Genomic DNA, 20354 nt, shown 5'->3' with positions numbered 1-20354 from the left:
CCAGCCTGGCTGCCTGCAGAGCACAGCCACTGTCCCCCCACTCGCTCCTGCCACCAGGTGCCCCCAGCGCACCCCGGGGCTCACAGCTCCCTACCCCACAGCTCAGCCACGGGCTGCTCCTCCGACAGCAAGCGGGAGAAGGGAAGCGAGGTGTCCATCGCCCACGGCAGATCTGACACCGCTGACCAGCTCACGTGGGACAAACAGCAGAGAAAACAGAGAAAACAGCACCCAGAGAGCAGCAAGGACCTGCCACGGCACCGGCTGCTGATAAAGGGAAGGGGGATCCCAGGGAGGTGAAAGCTGGGAATGCAGTGCAGGTGACACCAATGCACCCACCAACCCCTCACACCCCCCCAGCAGCACCTACAGCCCATCTGAGCCCCCTTTAGCTTGATTAGAGATGAGGCCACCAGTCCTGCCAGGGGGGACCTGCAGAGCCCTGGGCCCCCATTCCCTGGGCCCCCATTCCCTGGGCCAGCCCCCCCTTGCCTCTGCTGTTTGGGGAGTCACTCACTGACACTGGGCTCTTGAGGGGGGTAAAGAACACCTCGTGGGCTGCTTTAAACTGCGTGGGAGGATGAGGCCAAGGGGGCTGGGGGGCACAGAACCTGTTTGTGCTTGGGGACAGCTGCTGGGATCAGAAATGAGCCCCCTGAGAGCCACCAGAGCTACCAGACTGGGGTCTGAGGCTTTGAGATGGCTACACTTGCCACGAGCTGCTTTTATTCTCTTTATTTAGTGATTTCATCCTTGCAGGGTGTTAAAAGCAAAACACACCAGGGAGGGATCCCAGCAGGACAGACCCTGTGGCACCCTGGTTCCCGTGCAGAAGCTGGGATTTCCCTGGCACCAGGAGGTGGCACTGGGCACCTCTGTCAGCTCTGCCTGCCCTTTCAGGGTGTGAGGACGTGTGGCAGGGCTGGGGGCTGGCATCATGGCATGCCTAGGGCCTGGCTTTTCTCTGCCAGGTGCAGCCCCTGGAAAGGGGGATGTACCCCCTGAGCCTCAGGCAGCCCCCCAGGAGCACATGGAGCAGCACCCCTCTGCTTGGGATGGACTTGGAGGCATCGCAGAGATTCACAGGTTTATTTCACACAGCAGGGGAGAGACAAACCAGGACAAAACCTGTACAGTCACTGTGACTTATTTACACCAACTCACATGGGGTGGGCAGGGCATGTCTGTGCACGTGTGGGACAAGAATCCACCTCCCATCCCATCCCCGAGCAGCACAGACAGGGACACCTGCCCCAAATGAGAGGGAGGAACTGGAGGAGACCTGACAAGGTCATAATTCCCTGGTTTGGGAAGTCTTTTGTTCTCAGAGCTCCCCTCACTCCCCTGAGCCCTTCCTCTGCCTAAGGCATCACTTCAGCTCCCGGGATCGCACCCAGCCCTGGAATGCAGCAGCTAGGGCAGGGATGGAAATCCTTGGGAGGGTTTGTGCATGCAGGAGGCTCTCCTCCCTTCCAGATGGACTGTCTGAAGCTGGTCGAGCCCAGGGCGACTGGGCCGTTCATCCTTCAAGAGAGCAGAGCTGCCAGTCTCCACATCCCACTGCCAGCGTCCACATCCCAATGCCAGCGTCCACATCCCACTGCCAGTCTCCACATCCCACTGCCAGTGTCCACATCCCACTGCCAGCATCCACATCCCACTGTCAGTGTCCACATCCCACTGCCAGTCTCCACATCCCACTGCCAGTGTCCACATCCCACTGCCAGTCTCCACGTCCCACTGCCAGCATCCACATCCCACTGCCAGCATCCACATCCCACTGTCAGTGTCCACGTCCCACTGCCAGCCATGCCAGGAACACTCCGGGTGGGAGCTTGTCCCCTGCCCACACATCCCCAAGGCTGTGCTGCCCCTGGGCAAGCAGCTCCAGAGCTTTTCCCCAGCTCCAGGTCTCCAGCACCAATGGCACAGAGGAGCCAGTGCTGTCCCGAAACCAGCAGCATTCCCGAGGAAGATCCCCCTCCTCTCCAGGTCAGTGCAAGCACCGGAGGGTCCTTCCAGCACCGTCACCCCTGGTGCTGCTTCTCCATCCCCAGCCCTGCAAAAAGAGGGTGGGAGTGACACAGGGTCACCCACCGGGCTCGGCTGGGGACAGGGACCCACGGCCACCACCCCAGCAGGCACGGAGGGGGATCCAGGAGCACCACGCACAAGGGGCTGGCCGCGGGCTGCACTCCCCGGGGAGGGCAGAGGAGAGGCCGGAGGGGTGATGGCCCGGCCGGGGGAAACACTCACTCTCCTCCCGGCTCTCGGCTGCTCCCGGTCAGACGGACGGACCCGCGGGTGTGTCTCTGCCGGCAAACCTGGAATAGAGCACAGCGGGTGAGAGCCCAAACCCTTCCCACCACTCACCACCCCGTGCTCTCAGCACGGGTGAATCCCAGGGAGCACCTCTGGCACCCCTCTCTGCACATCTCTGCTGGCAGGAATCTCTCCTGCCCTCAGGCATCAGGATGGGTTTTGACCAGAGAAACACGGTTAAAATCCACAGTAACCACAATAACTCCAGTTTCATCATACTAATAAAAAAAACCCTCAGGGTGGAAAACCCCCACCCTGTAATTTGGAGGTGAAAACCTGTGTCAGGGTGCTGGCAGGGCAGAGCCACAGCAGGGGTGTTCCTGCCAGCCCCCTGCCCTGAGCAGGCCACCAGCTCTGGGAGCCCACCTCTCACCGAGGGACAGAGGGGGATGAAATGAATTCCCTTCCCAGATTTACACTGTTGGAGGGCAAAGAGACCCACAGAGCCCAGGCTGGCGACAGCAGCCCTGGTGCCTCACTCTGGAGGGGGTTCCTGCATTTTCCTTCTTTAGCAGCAGAAAGTGGGAGCAGGGTCAGAAGGGAGAAATCCCAGGCTTTAGGACACATTCCTGCTCGGCTGGTTTGCTTCCCTGATCACAACCAGCATTTCCTTTACCCAGGAACAGCAGAATCTGTCCTGGCAGGCTGGGGTGAGACTGGCTGGGACCCCAGTTTTGCATCCTCGTGGAGGGGCCTGGGGTTTAGGGGAACATAAAGGGAGAGGACAGTGGTTCCCAGTCCCACACCCCAGCACCTCTCCCGTGCACCGCGGGGTCTGCCTGCCCCCCCAGCTCCAGGGTCTGCCTGCCCTGCAGCTCTGCACTGCGCTGTCAGACCGTAGACCCACCACTGACAGCCCTCCCAGTCACTCCCCAAAGGCTGGATGCCCTGAGCCCCCCCGAGCCGGTACCTACTCATCAAGCTGCGAGCACAGCGTGGTCTGGGTGCCCTGCAGCCGGGACTCGCCCAGCGGCCGCTGCCGGTGGCCACAGCCCTGGGCCAAGGACGTCTCCTCTGTCCGGCTGCCGCTGCCCCGACCCTCCCCGTCCTCCCCGGGGCACCCGAGGGCCGCCTTGCTGTCCTCTGGGGGGCCCCCGCGGGGGCTGAAGGCGCAGGGGCAGCGCTGCAGGTCCTGCTGGACGGCGTGGAGCCGGCGGTCGGCGCGGCGTGGGCAGCACAGCAGCTTGCGGAAGGCGCTTCTGAAGTCGGGGCTGCGGCAGTAGATGATGGGGTTGAAGGCTGAGTTGACGTAGCCCAGCCAGTTGAGGAAGAGGAAGAGCTGGTCCGGCACCAGCGGCCGGCAGAAGACCTTGATGATGTTGGCCACGAAGAAGGGCAGCCAGCAGAGAGTGAAGGTGCCCATGATGATGCCCAGGGTCTTGAGCGCCTTGTGCTCCTTGATGGCCAGCAGGCGGGATGGCCGCCTCCTCCGGCTGCTCCGGGACGTGGGGCTGGGGGGCTCCTGCAGGAACCTCACCTTGTCCTTGCCGATGAGCTGGACGTGCCGCGTGGCCACGGCGAAGACCCGGACGTAGACGAAGATCATGACGAGCAGGGGCACGTAGAAGGAGATGGTGGAGGAGATGATGGCGTAGGTCATGTTGGTGACGAAGTCGCAGCAGCGCGGGTCGTCGTAGCAGCGCGCCGCCTGCTCGTCCGCCCCGTCCCGCCACCAGTGGTTCATGATGGGCAGGAAGGAGATGAAGGCGGAGATGGCCCACACGAGGCACACCACGGCCCGCGCCCGGCCCTTGGTGACCAGCGCCTCGTACTGCAGCGGGGAGGTGATGGCGAGGTAGCGATCCACGGCGATGGCGCACAGCGTCTCGATGCTGGCCGTGACGCACAGCACGTCCAGCGACGTCCACAGCTCGCACACCGTCGCGCCGTAGGGCCAGTGGCCGCTCAGCAGGATGGTGGCCCCTGGTGGCACCACCAGCAGGCCCATGATGAGGTCGGCGCACGCCAGCGAGGTGATGAAGACGTTGGTCATGGTCTGCAGCCGCGGCGTCTTGGCGATGGCCACGATCACCAGCAAGTTGCCGGCCACGATGACCAGGACGGTGAGGCTGAGGGCGGCCCCCAGCACCCACTGCCGGCCCAGGCTGCCGGCCCCGCTGCAGTTGCCGGAGCCCCCCCAGGCGCTGCCGTTGCCCGCGGGGAGGGGGCTCATCTCCGCCGGGCTGGGGGCGCCGGCCCCGCGCCCCGCCGTGCGCTCCCCGCCGCGCTCCCGGCGCAGCCCTCGGGGCGGACCGGCGGGGCCGGGTCCCCTCCGCGCCGGAGGAGGAGCCTTTAAAGGCGCGGGGCGGCCCCGGGCTGCCCGCTCCGGACGGCGAGGGGAGAGGAGCGGGCGGCGGCACCGCCTCCCCCCGGGATGGGGTGTCCCGGCCCGTCCTGCTCCCCCCGGCATCCCCGCCGGGCGCCCTTCGCCGTGCGCTCCAGCCCCTCACTCTGCCTTCCCGTCCGTCTCCGTGCCCTCCAGCCCCTCGCCGTGTCCCCAGTCCCACCCGTCCGTCCTTGTTCTCTGTGCACAGCGTTCCCTGGTCTTTTGTCTGTTCACCCTCACCCCTTTGTGTCCCCCTCGCCAGTGTTCTGATCCCTCTCCCCACACCTGAGCTCTCACCCTGCCCCTCTTGCTCTCACCCCTCACTGTGCACCCCAGGACTTTGCTGGTCCTGCTCCCCCTGTGAGCCTCTCCCTGGGCTGGACAGGCTGTCCCTGGTGGGGACAGTGACCCCCCCTGTCCCCTCTGAACATCAGCAGAGGGATCCAAGGTGACAGCTCTGCTCCCAAAGACGATGCCCAGGGCCACAGTCACTGTTTCATTTATTGCCAGAACCTCCTTCCCACTGGATGGAGGAGACCTTCCTTGCTTCCCCTCCTGAATTTGGGTGAGTGCTGATGTCTGGAGACTCCCAAGACCCCCACCCACACTTCCTGCCCCACTCACACATGGTAGTGGGGAGACACCAAAAATCTGGAAGGCTCTGGGGGCCTCCAGAGCCCCACTGCTGTTCCCAGAGCTCCTGGGCAAACTCCAGAGTGGGTCATTTCTTTCCCTATCAGCTGTTTATACAAACATTGAAACTTTCAAGACAGGCGCTCTCCAAATGTGGCATTTTGAAGTTTCAGCCAAATGTGGGAATGTTGACAAAGAGGAAAAGAAATATGTGTAAAAATGATCCGGTTGGCATTTCTTCCCATTCATGAGCTCACAAAGCAGAGCCCTGGTTTTACGAGCTCAATCTTTACGAGGCTGTTTTGGTTTTTCAAAGCCCTCAGCCGAGGGCTTGATCCAGCCCTGCTCAGCTCCCAGCCCCAGCATTTGCTGCCGGCTGGGACCGAGCTGGGAATTGCTGTTCACAGGGAGGTTTGTCCTGGCTCCAGGATGGTGCTCGGCACAGACACGGCACATGCAGGGGTGTCATCATCTGTCCAGCGTGGCTGCACACCTGATTCCAGCATGGACCAGCCCACGGAGCTGGATTTGTGTCTGGAAAGTAAAGCAAGAACATCAGTGGGAATGTCCATGGATAAACGAGGGCTTTGGGCTTGGGTCCACGGAGCTGGCAGAGGACAGGCACCGAGCAGGATGCCCAGCTCTGCCACCACACTGCTGGCTGACCAGGGGCTGGTGGCTTCTCCTCCTTCCCTCCTCCTTCCATCCTCACCTCCACTCCCCAGGTAGCAGCGGCCACCCAAAGTGTGCCCGCCGGGCAGAGCTGGGCTGTGCACTGGCTCCTGGGCACCACAGGGGCTGTGGGACTCACCCCTGGGGGTTTTAGAGCATGACTTCCTGCAGACAGTCCCTCATGGCACCTTCTGGCCATGCCCACCCCGCTGTGCCCTGCAGGGAGCTCCCACGGACAGACACTGCCTACAGTGGGACACACAGACACATGCTCCCAAGGGGCCAAGCAGGCATCCAACCCACCCTCCTGATGTCTTCTCTCTGGAATTCAAATCAGGCTTTTCCTCCCACTCCCAGGCAGGGGAGCTCGGCTCCCTCCCCACTTCCCAAGGAGCAGACAGGGCTGAGGAGAGGAAGGGAGACTCCCAGGCCTTTCATCACTGCAGGGGAAGTAACGTGGCTCCATATCTTTGTCCCAGTTTTACAGCTGGAAAAACTGAAGCACAGAGGTGCTGGGTCTTGCCCAGCTCTGACCCCCATCCCCACTGCTCCAGAGCCCTGACTCGAGCCCCTGCAGGGATGGAGACCCCGACTGCTCCCTCCAGCCCAGAGCTGTCACCAGGGGAAGCATCCTCTCCCCCTTCCCATCCCTGCCATGGGCCAGAAGCACTGCCCTGGCCCTATCTGCATGGCCACTGGCAGCAGGGGAGGCAGAGCCAGCCCTGGCAAGACCCTGTAGGAAGTGCTGGCCAGAGGGTCAAGTGTTGTTTAGAAAACTCTGGGAAAGTTTGTTTATGCCATGGATCAGAGCGGCTCCTTTGGCTGTTGATACTGAATAAACAATGGGTATTTAAAGAAACTTCTTTATACATAGAGAGTCAGGATGAATTGGGGAAGATCCCTGCTTGGGGGGAGATGGGATGCAGGGAACAGGCAGAGCCACTCTCCTTGCTCAGCAGCACATGGAGCTCCTGGTGCCCACGGATGTGTTTGGGGAGAGGAAACAGATGCCTGAGCTGGTCCCAGACACATCTGAGGGTGCACAGGCTCTGCCTGGCCACAGGGGCCAAGGGGTGAGAGCTCAAGTAGCAGCTATGGATAAAACAAAAGCTTTTTATAGCTGGGAACTCGCTCCCTCCCTGGCATGTGGCTGCATACTCGGAACAGGACAGGAGATAAACCCATCACACGGCGGAGTCACGGTGGTGTCACTGCTCGCTGCCATCGGCACACTGACAGTGGGGACACCAGCGTCCCCCTCTGCCCTCTGGTCCAGCTTCCTCAGCTCCCCACCAAAGCAGAGGGTCCTAAAGCAACCCCAGCACAGCAGGTGAAGGCACCAAAACTGCCCACTGAGCCCTCGGGGGTCTGTCTGTGCAGCCTTTCCCCAGAGCGTGGGTGCAGGCGGAGCAGGGAGAGGCACAGCAGCACCCAGAGAGACACAGCCCAGCTCTGCAGCAGCACCAGACGGTTCCAGAGCTGCTCCTGAGCCAGGCTCCTGTTGCGCAGTGTTCCCTGTGCAATGGAATTCCGAGCCAGAGCTGTGCTGGCACAAGTCTCCAGCCCAGAGCAAAGGGCAGGGGTAGTGGAGGGGTTCACCCCCCCAGCCTGGAGAGTCGCAGGCACTGGCACCTCTGGGATGGCACCGCAGCCCTGCCTCTCCATCAGCGCTCATTCCCCGCCAGGTTCCCAAAAAGGTTTTCCCAAAAATCCACACACACTGTAGGAAGGTGACAGTGCCTTCCTCCTGGCGCTCATGCCCCACACAAGGCTCAGAGAACACTCTGCCCAGAGACCTCTGGCACCCGGTGATGCCATGTGGGGCTGACAAGACACCCCCTCTGCAGGAACCCCCCAACCCACAGCTACCCAGGACACAGCCACACACCCACCATCACCTCCACCAGGACAAGCCACCAGCCCTGCAGGGCCGCCAACCACAGTGCCAACAGGGTCCCACCCCCCCAGCCTTTTATTCCTGCCTCCCTCATCCCCAAACGCTCCCTGGGGGAGGCGGCTGCACTACACCCCCTCTTGCCAAGAGGTGGGATGGGGCTCAAGGTTGCAGGGAAGACCCTGCCGGGGATCCAGGGCTGTGGGGAACACTGGGGACAGCACAGGGGGCGGGTGAGGATGGTGTGATGCTCTTCCCTCTGCCTGAGGAGAGGAGGAATGTTTTACCCCAAATCCCCTCCCCAGGGAGGGAGCTCCGGGCTCTGTAGAACGGGCACCAAGGCCAGGCTGTGCTTTGGGAACGGGTCCTGCTCTGGCTGTGTGTCCCCAGTGGTGGTGAGTCGGGGGCTCTCCCTCCTCACTGAGACTTTTCCGAATAGTTTCCATATCAAATCCACAAATCTTGCTTTGAAGTTGTTTGGGATTCTCTGTCATCACATTTCCTTGTCAGCACATAAACACGCTGTGATGGAGCTTTAACCCCTGGGTACTGCCTGTCCCAGGAAGCCTGTAGGAAGCTCCACATAAACTCTGGTCCCCATATAAACCCTCCTCCCCCAGCAAAGGCGGGCACAGATCTGGGAGCTGCAGCACCACGACAGCTTGGGCAGGAAGGGAAAAATCTCTGTGTCAGAACAATAAAAAAGAGTAAAAATGTGCTGTTTCACTGACTCTCAAGCAAGCTGCTGTTTTCAGAGTGTGGGTTACTCTGGGATAATCCCAGTGCTACCCCAGCACGGCCTCTCCACCAGCCCAAAGGGATGATCCCAGTGCCACTCCAGTGCTGCCGCCCCAGCTCGGGGTGAGCCCCGTGCCCCGGGGGGCTCCGAGCTCCCACGTCTCCAGGAGCATCTCGCCTCACACGCTCACATCCTGTTTTCCAAGAGAAGCTCCTGGGAGCGAGTGCCTCGGTGTGATGAGGGAGGCAGCGCGGACCCCAGGGCACCCGGGAGGTCGGAGCTGCCGCCGGGGCTGAGGTCACTCCGCTCCCTGTTTATCAGCCCGTTCCCACAGCGTTCTGCCCTGTGGACACACAGCCCGCGGGAAGGAGCCGTGGTGCCTGTCAAGGGCTGGGCAGGGCTGGTGGAATCTTCCTCGGGGCACCCCAGGGTGGATCTGGGGGACAGATGGGGCTGGAGGGGCAGGAAACCTGGCACGGAGAATGCTGCTTCCCATCAGAGAGGAGATGGAGGCAGGGATCTCCCTCCAGGACCATCCCGGAGCAGCACTTGCCATCCCAGGGCTGCAGCTCTTCCTGAGGCCACGGCAGCACTGTGAGAACGAGGGAAAGGGGCATCTGGGTCCTGAAACCCAGCCAGTGTCAAAGGCTGCTCTAAGGCAATCCCAGGTCCTGCTCCTGCCCCCCAGATCCCTGCGCAATTATGTTTTCAGATTAAAAAATAGATCATAATAAAGCTGTTTTCTTTCCCACATTGCTGAGGGGAAAATCCACAGCAGCCCACGGCAGCAGCCAGAGCACTGCCTGTGGGCAGATATTCCCGATTTCTGACACTTCTGTCACACCTCACAGCAGGGTTTCACTTCAGACATGTCCCATCTCCCTCCAGCTGCAAGTACCCTCAGAAGGGAGAGTCCCCGTGCTGCCATCAGGACCTGCAGAGGAGTTACAGACGTTTCCACAGCTCCTTCCCCGTCAGGGCTGGTTTTCCTGCAGCTATTGCTAAAGCAAGCCGGGGTGGGGGGAAGGAGGGAGAAGTTTGCAATAACAGGGGTACAGATTTCACAAAAAGTGTGGGAAGTGTCGTGAAAAAATGTCAACAGCAGAAATAACCTCGGAGGGAGCTGGGCTTTCAGGCAGGGCTTTCCGAGGGATAGAGGAGCATCCCGGCGGTGGGATTCCTGGCCCTGCCCCAAAGCAGGGTGGGAGAGTGAGGGTTTGGGGAGAGGAGCTGCTCTGGGGGAAGCTAGCAGAGACGGGGAGGGATCGAGTGCCAAGAGCCCCACGTGGAGCCTCCTGCCAGCCCAACCACGGCCACGGGACATCGGCCAAACTGCCACGTGCCGCCCGGCTGCCTCCTCTGCCACTCCTCTGCTCCCTTCCCTGCCCCAGGCACCCTCTGCCAAAGCTCCTGGCTGTGCCCCCCCCACCCAACAGCAGCTATCCTTGTTTCCCAGCCCCCCTCATCCCCTCCTGGGGCTGATCCTGAGTTGTGTTTGCTTCCAGCCTGATGTTTGCAGGGAGGAAAAACAACAACAACAACAACAACAACAAGGAAGAAGAGGATGATGATGAGGAGGAGGGGTTCAGATGCTTCCCCTCCGGCTCTGGCCATGGCTGCCATGGTGAATCCCGTGCCATGGTGGCTATTTTTAACCCATGTCAAGAGCAGGAACCAACCAGGGGTGCTGAGCACTCCCAGCAGTGCCAGCCCTGTCCCGTGCCCAGGGGACGGGACACAGGGGGCCCTGGTGAGGGTTTCCTGCCGAGGGCCGGGGCCGGCGGAGATGCCCTTCCCAAAGGCAGGATGGGCTTGTTTATGGGGCAAGTTTTATCTGCACAAACAGCCCTTGGGCGGGCAGCAGGGATGTGGGTTTGTCGGGGGTTTGTCCTTATCGCCGGCCGCGATCGGAGGGGAATGTAAACACAGATGGACGGGCTGGAAATGCCACAGCACAGGGACATCCTCACCGGGACGGGATCCACCATCACCCTGTCCTGCGTGGGGCTGCGGTGGGGTCCCCAAGCCTCCGTGGGAGGGACGGGGTGCGGGGTGGGGCTGGGAATGCCACATGGACCATGGAGGGGGAGGTGATGGATGGGGTGAGATGAAAGCAGCCCCCGCTGCCCACCGGGCGGGAGTTTATCCTCCCCTCGGGATATTTTCTTCCTGTCTCAGCAAACCCTCCAGCAATCACAGCCCAGTCAGTACTGGGGGAAGCGGGGCCGCTGATGGCAGGGCTGGGCAGGAGGTGCCCCCGCCGCCGACCCCAGGGCTGCTCTCACACCAGGGCTGGGGGCATTTCACGGCTTAAAAGACACATTTCCCTCCCCAGGAGGAGTGAGTCCCTCACCAAAACCCACCCCTGCTCAGCTACCAGTGGTTTATACCAGGTCAGCAGCTAAGACACTGCTGGTGGAGGGACGGACGCCTTGGAGAGGCACTTCTGCTCCCGATTTAGAAGGCAATGAGGCGATAACCTCGCGTCACATGAGGATGACAAAGGGCTTTCCAGCACTGGGAGCTGCCCGGGGAATGGGCAGATAAAATGCCCTGGAGAGGAACATACTGTAACCAGAAAGAGTCTGGTTCCCTGAAGGGGCACCTCCAGAAGGGTGTTTTGTGGGATTTGGAACTCCCTGGAGGGTTTCCCCTCACACTGCTGCAACCAATCCCTGTCCACACCCTGACCAGGGGTTCCACAGGCACCGAGGGCAGTTGACCCCTGGAGCAGGGGCCCCTGTTCTGCCCCAGCCAGGATGTGCCCTTAAACCTTGACCTTTAAACCCTCCTGGCTCTTTGACCCTGTAATGGTCTGTTCTCTGGGAGGAGGAGGAAATGGCAGTGGCTGCCTCACTGGGTTGGGGGTCACTGCTGATGTCATTCTGTGGCCGGAAATGTTATTTTCCTGCCCCAGTGCCCACTAATCGATTCAGCAGCTGGCACAGGGCGAGGGCTGCCTGCCTGGCACCGTGGCCTGATGGGGGTCTCAGGGGTCCTGGGGGGCAGAAACACCCCTCTCCATGCCCCAGCCCGGTAGGAGATCACTGCCTTGGCCACTAAAATGCTGCCCTGTGGAAAGGGCTCTGAGCCCCCCCGAGGACCCCCAACACGCCAGGACCGGCCCGTGGCTCCCCAGGGATGAGCTTGGTCCTGGGCCAGGGTCCGGAGCAGCGTGTGGCCGCCGAGCTCCACCTGTTGGAGCCGGGATGATGGTTTGGGCAGGACGGGACTGGCTGTGTCCCCCCTCCGCCTGGGCTGGGAGAGCAGCCCCGAGCCCCGATCGAGGGACGGGCACTGCCGCAGCCCCAGTGACCTCGCGCTGCTCCAGAGCGGGCGGAGTGCTGCTGGCATCTGTGCTGGCATCCGTGCTGGCATCCGTGCTGGAATCCGTGCTGGAATCCATCCTGGCTCCCGGCATCCCGGCCGTCAGCAGATGTCAGCACTGGACCGGTGTCCAGTGAGGGTCAGCAGAGCTCTGTGGCCGCAGCTGGGGGAGCAGGGAAGGGCTGAAGGGGCTTTTTCCAGCGGGTACTCGTGGTGGTCCCAAGGATGCTCGGAAGGGCTTCGTGCCAGGGCTTCGTGCCAGGACACCCCAGCCTCCCCCTGCCCAGCACGGGGGTCCCTCCCGGCCCACCCTGCCCCCCCCCCCGCCGCCGCCGAACGCCAGCTTCTCCTTAAATCTTTTATTTAGTAAAATCTTAAGAAAAACGCTATTTTTCCACCGCTCCATCCCACTGGAGCATCCCCGGGGACACGGCGTGTGTGGCCCCCTCGGCCCCTGCCACGTTTGTCCCCGGGCCCCCCGGGGGTGGCAGAGCCATTTGGGACGGGGTTTCTCCACCCAAGCCGGGCAGACATCTGTCCCCGCAGCGCTCCCACAGGGACCACCCGGACCTCCCACCGCGGCTCCCCCCGCTCCGCTGCACGAAGGGGCAGCGGCAGCGCTGCTGGGGGGGCCCGGCGTGGCAAGAGGGGCACAGAACGAGGCGGGGGATCCCCCAAAATAGGGGACAGAGGCGGTGGGTGCCTCGGGGGGGAAGGGGGAACTGGGGGTGCCCCGCACAGACCCCGCCCACTGTCATCTTAAGCCACGCCCAGTGCCCCACCCACCAACAGGCCACGCCTCTTCTCGTATGAAGCCACGCCTCCATTGAGTCAAACCGCGCCCCCCGCTCGGGCTAAACCACGCCCACACACAGACCCCGCCCATATCAGGCTAGACCACGCCCACTCTCCCTGCCGTTCAGGACAAATCCCGCCCCTTGCCCCGCCCCTTGCCCATATTTAGGCAAAGCCCCGCCTCCTCTGGTGCACGCCCCGCCCTCTTTTCCCGCGCGACGGAAGGGGCGTGTCCCGGCGCGGAAGCGGCGGCGCTCCCGGTGATCCCGGTGATCCCGGTGATCCCGGTGATCCCGGTCCCGGCGATCCCGATCCCGGCGGTCCCGGTGCCGTCATGTCGGGCCGCTGCTGCCAGGGGCAGACGCCCAGCCGGGACATCCCCGGCCCCGGCAAGTGCCTGGCACTGCCCGACGGGGCCGCGCTGCCGCCCGGCGACTACAGCACCACGCCGGGGGGCACCGTGTTCGGGACCACGCCGGGCGGTGAGCGGGGCACGGGGCTTCGGGGGGCTCCTGCGCCCCGGGAGGGGCTTGGGAGGCTCGCTTTGGCCAAAGGGGTTCTCCTCGTTTTGTCCCAGGAGAGGGAGGAAGGGGGAGCCCCTGCTTTGCCCCCGGGGCTCTGGGGAGCTTTGGGGGGCCCTTGGTGGGACGGGGATATGAAAGGGGGGGGTCCCCACCTTGATGGAGGGGGCTCTGCTTTGGGGAGGGCTTTTCCCCGGGAACTCGGACACGGCTGTGCCCGGAGGAGGAATGAGGGGTCCGGGGGGCTCCCACCTGCCCAGGGATGGGGCTGGGGGCTGTGCCCCCCAAGGAGCAACCCCTGACCTTACCCCCGGGTTACTGATTAATTCTAATCTCTAATATTTGCTGTTTTTTCCGGCAGTCAGCAAGCCCTGGAGGCCTTTTCCTTTATTTCTTGTTCCCAGGTTGCTCCAAATCCTGGAAGTGTGGCAGCTCCACTGCTGCAAACAGGCCATGGGCTGGTTCTCTCCTTGTTTGCTGCAAGTCCTGTGCAGCCCCAGAGCTGCCAGGAGTCGGAAATCTTCAGGGATTTGGTCCTCAAATAAGAGGAATAAACAGGGTATACGAAGGGCTCCTCCATCAGAGGGGTTTTGTGCCCCCTCTCCTGCTCGGGTGTTTATTTGGGGCAGTTTGGCCTCAAGAAAAGCCAAACTTTGGCAGCTCCAGGTGATGGCACCTGGCACAGGGTCGGTGTGGAGAATTCCAGCTGCCTCTGCTCCCGCCCAGCAGGGGTTTGGGATGACTGTTTTTCCCACACCTCTAAGAATTTCCCCCCCTGCATCCATGTCCAGATGGATTTGAGCAGCGGGAATGGTGAAGCTGCACTCGGGAGGGGACGGAGGTTTAGTTGGTCCCTCGGACCCACCACTGGGTTCCAGGGGTTAAAATTTGGAGAGAAGGGGAAGTGGCACTGCTGACTCACACAGTGGGTTTTGTGTGTGCAGAAAAGCTGAGGTTTGGGGTTGTTTTGGCCAGTGTGTTCCCTCCTCTGAAAGCAGCGCCTGCAGGAATTGTGCTGGAGAGCGGGAGGCTCTCTGAGCCTCAGCCAAGAGCAACAGAACAGAAAGGAGCAATTAACGGCGTGGAGTAACGAGGGCTGTCAGCTGTTTGTCCCCGGGGAGCTGGTGGGTGCCTGGAGCTGAGGTTGGGGTGTGCCCACCTGGCAGTGCCCACGGCACTCCCGTGACCCACCCAGGGCTGTCCCAGCCTGTTTGGGGACACCAGGGCTGTCCCAGCCTGTTTGGGGACACCGTGTGCTGCCCGGCCCTGGGGCTGGAATTTGGGTGCTGGAGGGAGGGGATGATTCAGAGCTGCTGGAGGACGTGGGCTGTGAGCCTTGGGCTGTGTGTCTGCCCTGTGGGCACAGCGAGACCCTCGGGGGCTTCCAGGGAGCAGAGAGTCCCATGGGGTGTGGTTTTCCTGCTAAATCCACCCTGACCTCCCTTACAGCATCAGGGAACTCAGCTTTGGGGGTGTGAAGGAGCCTGTTTGTGGCTCTGTGACAGCCCAGAGTCCTTTTGCTTTCGGGAGCTCTGGGCACGTGGCTGTCAGAGGATGTGGAAGCCCTTGAGCTCCTGGTGCTGGTACATGAGCTGCAGTTCCAGGAATCCCTGTCTTAGTCCTGCTCCCCAAGCTTCCCAGGAATCTTAACACCCCTCTCCCAGCCAGCTGCACGTTGGGTTGGATTTCCCCCACACACACCTTGTGAAACAACTCATATTCAAAACCCTGAGTGAGAAGTTGTTCAGTGTTTTGGGAACTCCCCTGCAGAACTCCACTGGAACACAACACCCGGACACGTTGGTTTATATATATTTATTTTATATTTATAGTGTTCAAAGCGAAGGGAGTTGACTGTTCCAGGACAGATGGTAACGGGAGCTGTTTGCCCACACATGTGTACTTTAGTTAACACTTTTGGGGAGGTCACAAGGACTAGTTCTCTCCCTCTGGCTGGAACAGGAGCAGGGCAGGACAGACCTTATCCAGGGGGGTGTGCAACCCTTGGAAAGCAAACGCTTTTCCAGCACTTCCTGGGTTAAGGCTGTGGGCTGTTTGGAGGGAGATCCCTTTTCTGCCTGTGGTTTTGGAGCTTTTTCCATGCAATTCCTTTACAAGGAACAGGCTGTTCCGTGTATTCCTAGAAATCCGTGCCCGGAGGCTCGCTGTGATGGGCTGGAGCTGGCTTGTCTTGCTGGGCAGGGAGAGCTGCCTGTGGGCTGGTTAACCCTTGGAGCATTAACAACTCTGTGTAAGCCTTGAGCAAGGTGTGTGTAACTGCTGCCCTGCCAAGGGAGGTGTCTGTGCGGGCATGGCACAGCCACGTCCTGGCCCCTGGTGTGTCCAGGTGTGTCCACCTGCAGCTCTTGGCCCTGCTTCTGGTCATGGGTGGAAATTAAATTCGATTTTCTGTTTGCTCTGCGGGTTGTTGTGACCTTGGGTGAGGTGGAAGGGGCCGGATCTGTCGCTTCCAGCACCGGGCTGGGTTTGGAGCCTTGTGTTCCCTCTGGGCAGCAACCTGACAGCATTTGGGTGCTTGAACACTGTATCTGTAAGTAAAGGTGAAGGCTCAGGTGCCTGGCTTTCTTGTGAGGCAACACAGCCTGAGCAGTGAGTGCTAAATCACAGCTATCACTTAAATATCCAAGAATCCCAGAATGGTTTGGGGTTGGAAAGGACCTTAAAGACCATCCAGCTCCAGCGCTGGGCGGGGACACCTGACCATGTTCTTGTCCCCCTTCCCCCAGGTACCAGGATCATCTACGACCGTAAGTTTTTGATGGAGTGCCGCAACTCCCCGGTGGCCAAAACACCCCCCTCCGACCTTCCCGACATTCCAGGCGTCACCAGCCCCGGCGTGGAGGAGCTGAAGCTCGAAAACCACCACGTGCAAAACTGTGAGGAGAAAGCGAGCGCAGGTGAGCGGGGGCAGCAGGGACCCAGCGACCCGTGAGGGGCACACGGCTGGTTCCTAGAAATTCCAGGGCTGGCACGGAGCCAGGAGGTTCCAATGAGCCGTGGTCAGTGCTCCAGGGAATTCTTGGAAAACCAGAGTGGGCTCGACGCCATGGGGGTAACGAGGCTCTCGTGGCTCTGTGGCCCTGCTGTGGGCCCCAGCAACGTGACTTTTTCGGTTATTAAGTGTGATTTGCTGTAATTCCCGTTAATTCGGCGTTTGGGAGGCTGCTGCTGGATCAGGAGCCCTGTGAAGAGCAGAGGAGGCAGCTGTTGCTGCCTCTCCCTGTCCTGGGCCGTGCTGCAGCTGCTTGGGGCTTCAGGTTACAATTCACAGTAGGATTTACTCAGGGTTTTTAATATCAGCACGAGTTGTAAATTCCTCCTGCCTGTTTCTGACCCCACTTTGTGACAGGGACACTTCACCGAGGCCCTGAAGCAGCAACACGAGCCAGTGTTGCTCTTGAAGAACTGTTCTTAGAGTTATTTGAGGTTAGTTCTTGAAGCAACATGAAGCTACCAAGTGCAAGTACTTATCTTCTCTCTATAAATAAAGTCCTGAAGGCTCCTGTTGGCTTCCATGCTCACTCCAAGCAGAATCTTTCCAGAGTTGCCTCATGCCTTCACACTCCTGTGACCTCAAGTGTCTCGCTGGACCCTCTGTTACCCTGAAATACAGGCTGGGCGCTGGGTTGTGACTCTCCCAGAGAATCCCTGTGCCCAGGAACAGATCCTGGCTGCTCTGGCTGGCTCCTGCCAGGCTGTGGGAGCAGCTGGAGGGATAATGGTTGTGAAATGTGCCTGTGTGGGTTCGTACCAGTGATTGTCATCAACGTGGGTCCTTACATTCCCTGTTAGAAGGACATCCAGGGGTAGGGGTAAATTATTTAAAGGGCATTTTTTCTGCCTCTGCTCTTTTTGGTCAGAGGAAGATCCCCAAAAGCTGACACCTTTACAAGAGCTTCACAAGATGGTTTTCACACCAGCCTCAATGCCTGAATGCAGATTTTTAAGCCCAAACAGCCCCATTTCTGAAGCAGAGCTGCCATTCGCCCCTTCACCACAATCCCTGGTATTCAGTGTGGAACTCAGAGGACTCATTTGTGGTTTTGTCCCCTCAGCAGGTGAGGAAGAGCAGTTTGACATGGACATCTAATGCACCTGCCCGGGGAGTGCTGATCCAGTGAAGCACCAGGACTTGTCTTGAGGATTCCCACCAGCCAGGCTTACAGCAGCCCATGCCTTGAGTGCCTTCCTGCTCCTGGGAAAGGCAGTTGATTCCCTTGGGAGAGCAGAGCGTGTCCTGTTCCAGGGGCCAGGTCTCGGAGTGCCAGAGGAGACACTCTCACCCCTTGGTTTTGGTTCCAGTTTTATGCTTTTGTTAATCATTTTAATACTGTAACAGTTACAGAAATGCTATATAAGGGAGAAATAAAAATCATGTGGAGTCTCCTGGTGTGGAGATGAATGCAATAAATGTGGCTTCTGTCCTTTATTCCAGCAAGAAAGCACCGGCCTGAGGTGTTCCACAGCGGGTCTCTTTGGGGGGTGAGTGCTTACCTGGGTTTGTCATCCCTGCTGAAACTCCAGTGCTGCTTCACCCTTGTTTCTCTTTTTTATCCTGTGGTAGGCAGGGGTCAGGGCTTTGGGAAAGAGGGTTTGGCTGGGGGGGGGTTAGAAACAAATCTGGGTTTGAGAGGGGAATTTTCACGTGAGAAAAGTTAATTTTTCCGTGGGGAAGGCCCAATTTGCATCCCCATCGACCAAATATCTGCATTTTTAGCCCCAGGTTTAATAAATGTGGTCTGCAAGAGGTTCTAACACATTGCTGTGTGAATGCTGAGGGGGAGTGGAGGCACCTCAAAGGAGGACAATCCATATCAGGGCACAGCCTGGACCTCAGACTTCCTGAACCACAATGAGTGTCTGTGCAGATCAGATTCTGTAGATAGCTTTTAAATATCTGCTAATGAGGCTCAGTGGTGACATTATGGTATGCAAACCCTTAATAATGAGTAACAGAACAAAGCAATTGCTACAGATAAACCCGCATTTCTCCAAGATAAGATTTAAGGGTTTCTCTGAAACCTTAATGGGAACAAATCCAAAATTATTGCCCTCTGGTGTGACTTTATCAGTCTTGCAACTCTGCACAGGTTTGGTTCTGATGAGGGTTTGGAGAGGAGCTGCTGCAAGAGCCTTGTGGGGTCAGGATTTGGTGTCGGTACAAAGGCCTGGATTTTGGGGTAAGTGTCAGGTATTGCAGGTAATGCTCTTAAATCCCATTCCCTCCCACCTGCAGGAGAGGTAACACGTGCTGGAAGTGTTAAATACTTTGTCCCTGTCCTGAAAGCTTTGCATTGGTATCTGAAGCTTATGCAGATCTGGGGGAGCATCAAAGCCCCAGGTGCCTGGGACAGCAATGCATAGCTGATAATCGGAGGGAGGGAGGGCTCCCTGTGAAACACCTGGCCAGGTGTGACCAGGGCTCTGTCCGGGAGGGTCGGGGCTCCCGCTGGGTTCCCGGCCAGGGCCCTGGGGCAACAGGCACTTGGGGGCAGTCGTGGGGGGCAGAGAGAGTCCTGACCAAAGCTGTGGATGGGATGAGGTGACGCTTGTGGGCATCTGCTCCCTGCAATTTGTCCTGAGCCCGTTCCTTGAACTTTTCCACCCGTGGCGTGGGACCAAGTGGTCTCAGCACCCCATTGCTCCAGTCCTTCACCCCCTCCCTCTCACCCCCAGCCACTGCATCCCTCAGCTGGGCAGTTTTGGATCCATCTCCTGCCTGCCTTCGTGTTTGCAGCTCTCCAAGCTTTCCCGAGCCCTGCACGGAGCAGCTCAGCATTCCAGGGCAGTTCCCTGCTCCACCAGGCTCTGTTCCTTGCCCAACACTTGCACTCCCAGGCCGAGGAGCTGCTTTTCCTGCAGGCTGAGCCCTGGTGAGCACGGTGGGAGGCAGGGAGGGAGGGAAGGCAGCTGTGGGTGGCTGTGGCACAGCTGGGATGCTCTGGGGAGGTCCAGGGACAAGTGTTGGCTTTGTCATTGCATTTCCCATCCCGGCCCCTTTTTGTCGCAGGAGGGTAGAGCAGCACACCCGGTGTCCCTGCATCCTGCTCCACATCCCTGAGTCCTCCTCCGTGTCCCTGCATCCTAATCCGTGTCCTTGTGCCCTGCTCCGTGTCCCTGAGTCCTTCTCCATGTCCCTGTGTCCTGCTCTGTGTCCCAGTCACGGGACAAACACCACCTGCCCGCCCCAGCTCGTGCCTTAGTGCACCACTTGTACAAATATTACCCTGGGCCTGTGATAAGCCCCTTGGCCTGTTTGTTTTTGCTCTTTCCTCGTGTGTCCAAAGCAATCCGTGCCTGCCATCCCCCTGTCCCTCCAGACTGATCCCAGCCAGGCTCAGCTGCCCCACGCTCCCACGCTCCCGAGTGGCCACTGCTTGTATCCAAGTCTTGCCCTCCCAGAAAACCCCGGCCACCTTCCCTGCTGGAAAACCTTCCCTGCACGGGGAGGCTCTGTCCTTTATGTTTAAGGCTGCTGAGACCAAGCCAGCCCTTCCCAGAGCAGAGACCTGCCGGCTCCCCCCTGGCCCTGGGATGCTGAAGGGTCGCAGGCAGCACCCCATGGCAGGGCTGGGGCTGTCCCCCCACTTTATTGTCTTGCGTGTCTGGGCTCCCTCTGTCCTCCCCACGGCCCCCCCGCAGCCGATGTGGATTGGGGCAGGAGCAGGGCCACAGCTCTCCCTGCTCAGATCAGGTCCCTGCTCACAGCCCGAGCCTGGCAGAGCCCGGCTCGCCAGCAGATCCTCGCCTAAACCCGGCTTTATTGTCACCGCCCGCACTTTGATGTTTTCCTTACAGCCCTGGAATCTCAGCCTTTATTTTTCCACCCCGCTCTTCCCAGGGAACGGCTGCTGCCTCCCCCTGCCCCGCCACAACTTTTGAACCCGCTGCTGGATTCCAAACAGGCGTGATGGAGGGGCAGAGATGGCAGAGATACAGCGGGGGCTGGGGGGGGCCAGGGCGTCCCGGGCTGGGTGTGAATCCTCCCGTTTATGAGCAGGAGTGGCAAAACTGCGGAGAAAGAGGCAAAATAATGTGATTTTATGTCACCCACAGCGCAGATGTGCAGGTTTCTGCGTGGCTTTGCCTCCTGCCGGGGGTCAG

General features: G+C 60.0%; 3 protein-coding genes across 4 annotated transcripts in view; 1 reads left to right on the top strand and 2 right to left on the bottom strand.

The window, feature by feature from the left end:
* LOC108505617 (nucleoplasmin ATPase-like) overlaps positions 1 to 158 on the bottom strand; it is a 1242-nt gene extending 1084 nt beyond the window's left edge. The window contains exons 1-2 of the mRNA XM_017831808.1: positions 85 to 158; positions 6 to 9 (exon numbers count right to left, since the gene is read on the bottom strand). Coding sequence (XP_017687297.1) covers positions 6 to 9; positions 85 to 158 — 78 coding nt within the window. The remainder of the gene's footprint in view (positions 1 to 5; positions 10 to 84) is intronic.
* Positions 159 to 2284: 2126 nt separating this feature from the next.
* ADRB3 (adrenoceptor beta 3) lies at positions 2285 to 4495 on the bottom strand. The gene is made up of 2 exons (XM_017831807.1): positions 3237 to 4495; positions 2285 to 2324 (listed from the first exon to the last, which is right to left on the bottom strand). Exons 1-2 carry the CDS (start codon positions 4493 to 4495, stop codon positions 2285 to 2287), a joined length of 1299 nt encoding a protein of 432 aa, XP_017687296.1.
* An 8452-nt stretch (positions 4496 to 12947) lies between these two features.
* On the top strand, positions 12948 to 17661 carry EIF4EBP1 (eukaryotic translation initiation factor 4E binding protein 1). Of its 2 annotated transcripts, none has more exons than XM_017831942.1 (3): positions 12948 to 13190; positions 15977 to 16147; positions 17306 to 17661. In XM_017831942.1, exons 1-3 carry the CDS (start codon positions 13043 to 13045, stop codon positions 17338 to 17340), a joined length of 354 nt encoding a protein of 117 aa, XP_017687431.1. In that variant the 5' UTR covers positions 12948 to 13042; the 3' UTR covers positions 17341 to 17661. The 2 variants fall into 2 exon arrangements, with proteins under 2 accessions (XP_017687431.1, XP_017687432.1); XM_017831943.1 differs by having other exon boundaries at positions 12950 to 13190; positions 17309 to 17661.
* Positions 17662 to 20354: the final 2693 nt, after the last annotated feature.

Source organism: Lepidothrix coronata, unplaced genomic scaffold (genome assembly GCF_001604755.1).
Source record: "Lepidothrix coronata isolate B3197 unplaced genomic scaffold, Lepidothrix_coronata-1.0 Scaffold197, whole genome shotgun sequence".
Lineage (NCBI taxonomy): Eukaryota > Metazoa > Chordata > Aves > Passeriformes > Pipridae > Lepidothrix > Lepidothrix coronata.
The sequence above is the reverse complement of the archived record's forward strand: the minus strand, read 5'-3'. Positions and strand labels throughout refer to the sequence as shown.

Coding starts and splice junctions, on each gene's coding strand:
- ADRB3 (XM_017831807.1), bottom strand. CDS start 4,495: ATGAGCCCCCTCCCCGCGGGCAACGGCAGCGCCTGGGGGGGCTCCGGC. Junction 2,325..3,236: donor CTGTGCTCGCAGCTTGATGA/GTAGGTACCGGC, acceptor GCTCTATTCCAG/GTTTGCCGGCAGAGACACAC.
- EIF4EBP1 (XM_017831942.1), top strand. CDS start 13,043: ATGTCGGGCCGCTGCTGCCAGGGGCAGACGCCCAGCCGGGACATCCCC. Junction 13,191..15,976: donor GTTCGGGACCACGCCGGGCG/GTGAGCGGGGCA, acceptor CCCTTCCCCCAG/GTACCAGGATCATCTACGAC. Junction 16,148..17,305: donor TGAGGAGAAAGCGAGCGCAG/GTGAGCGGGGGC, acceptor TTGTCCCCTCAG/CAGGTGAGGAAGAGCAGTTT.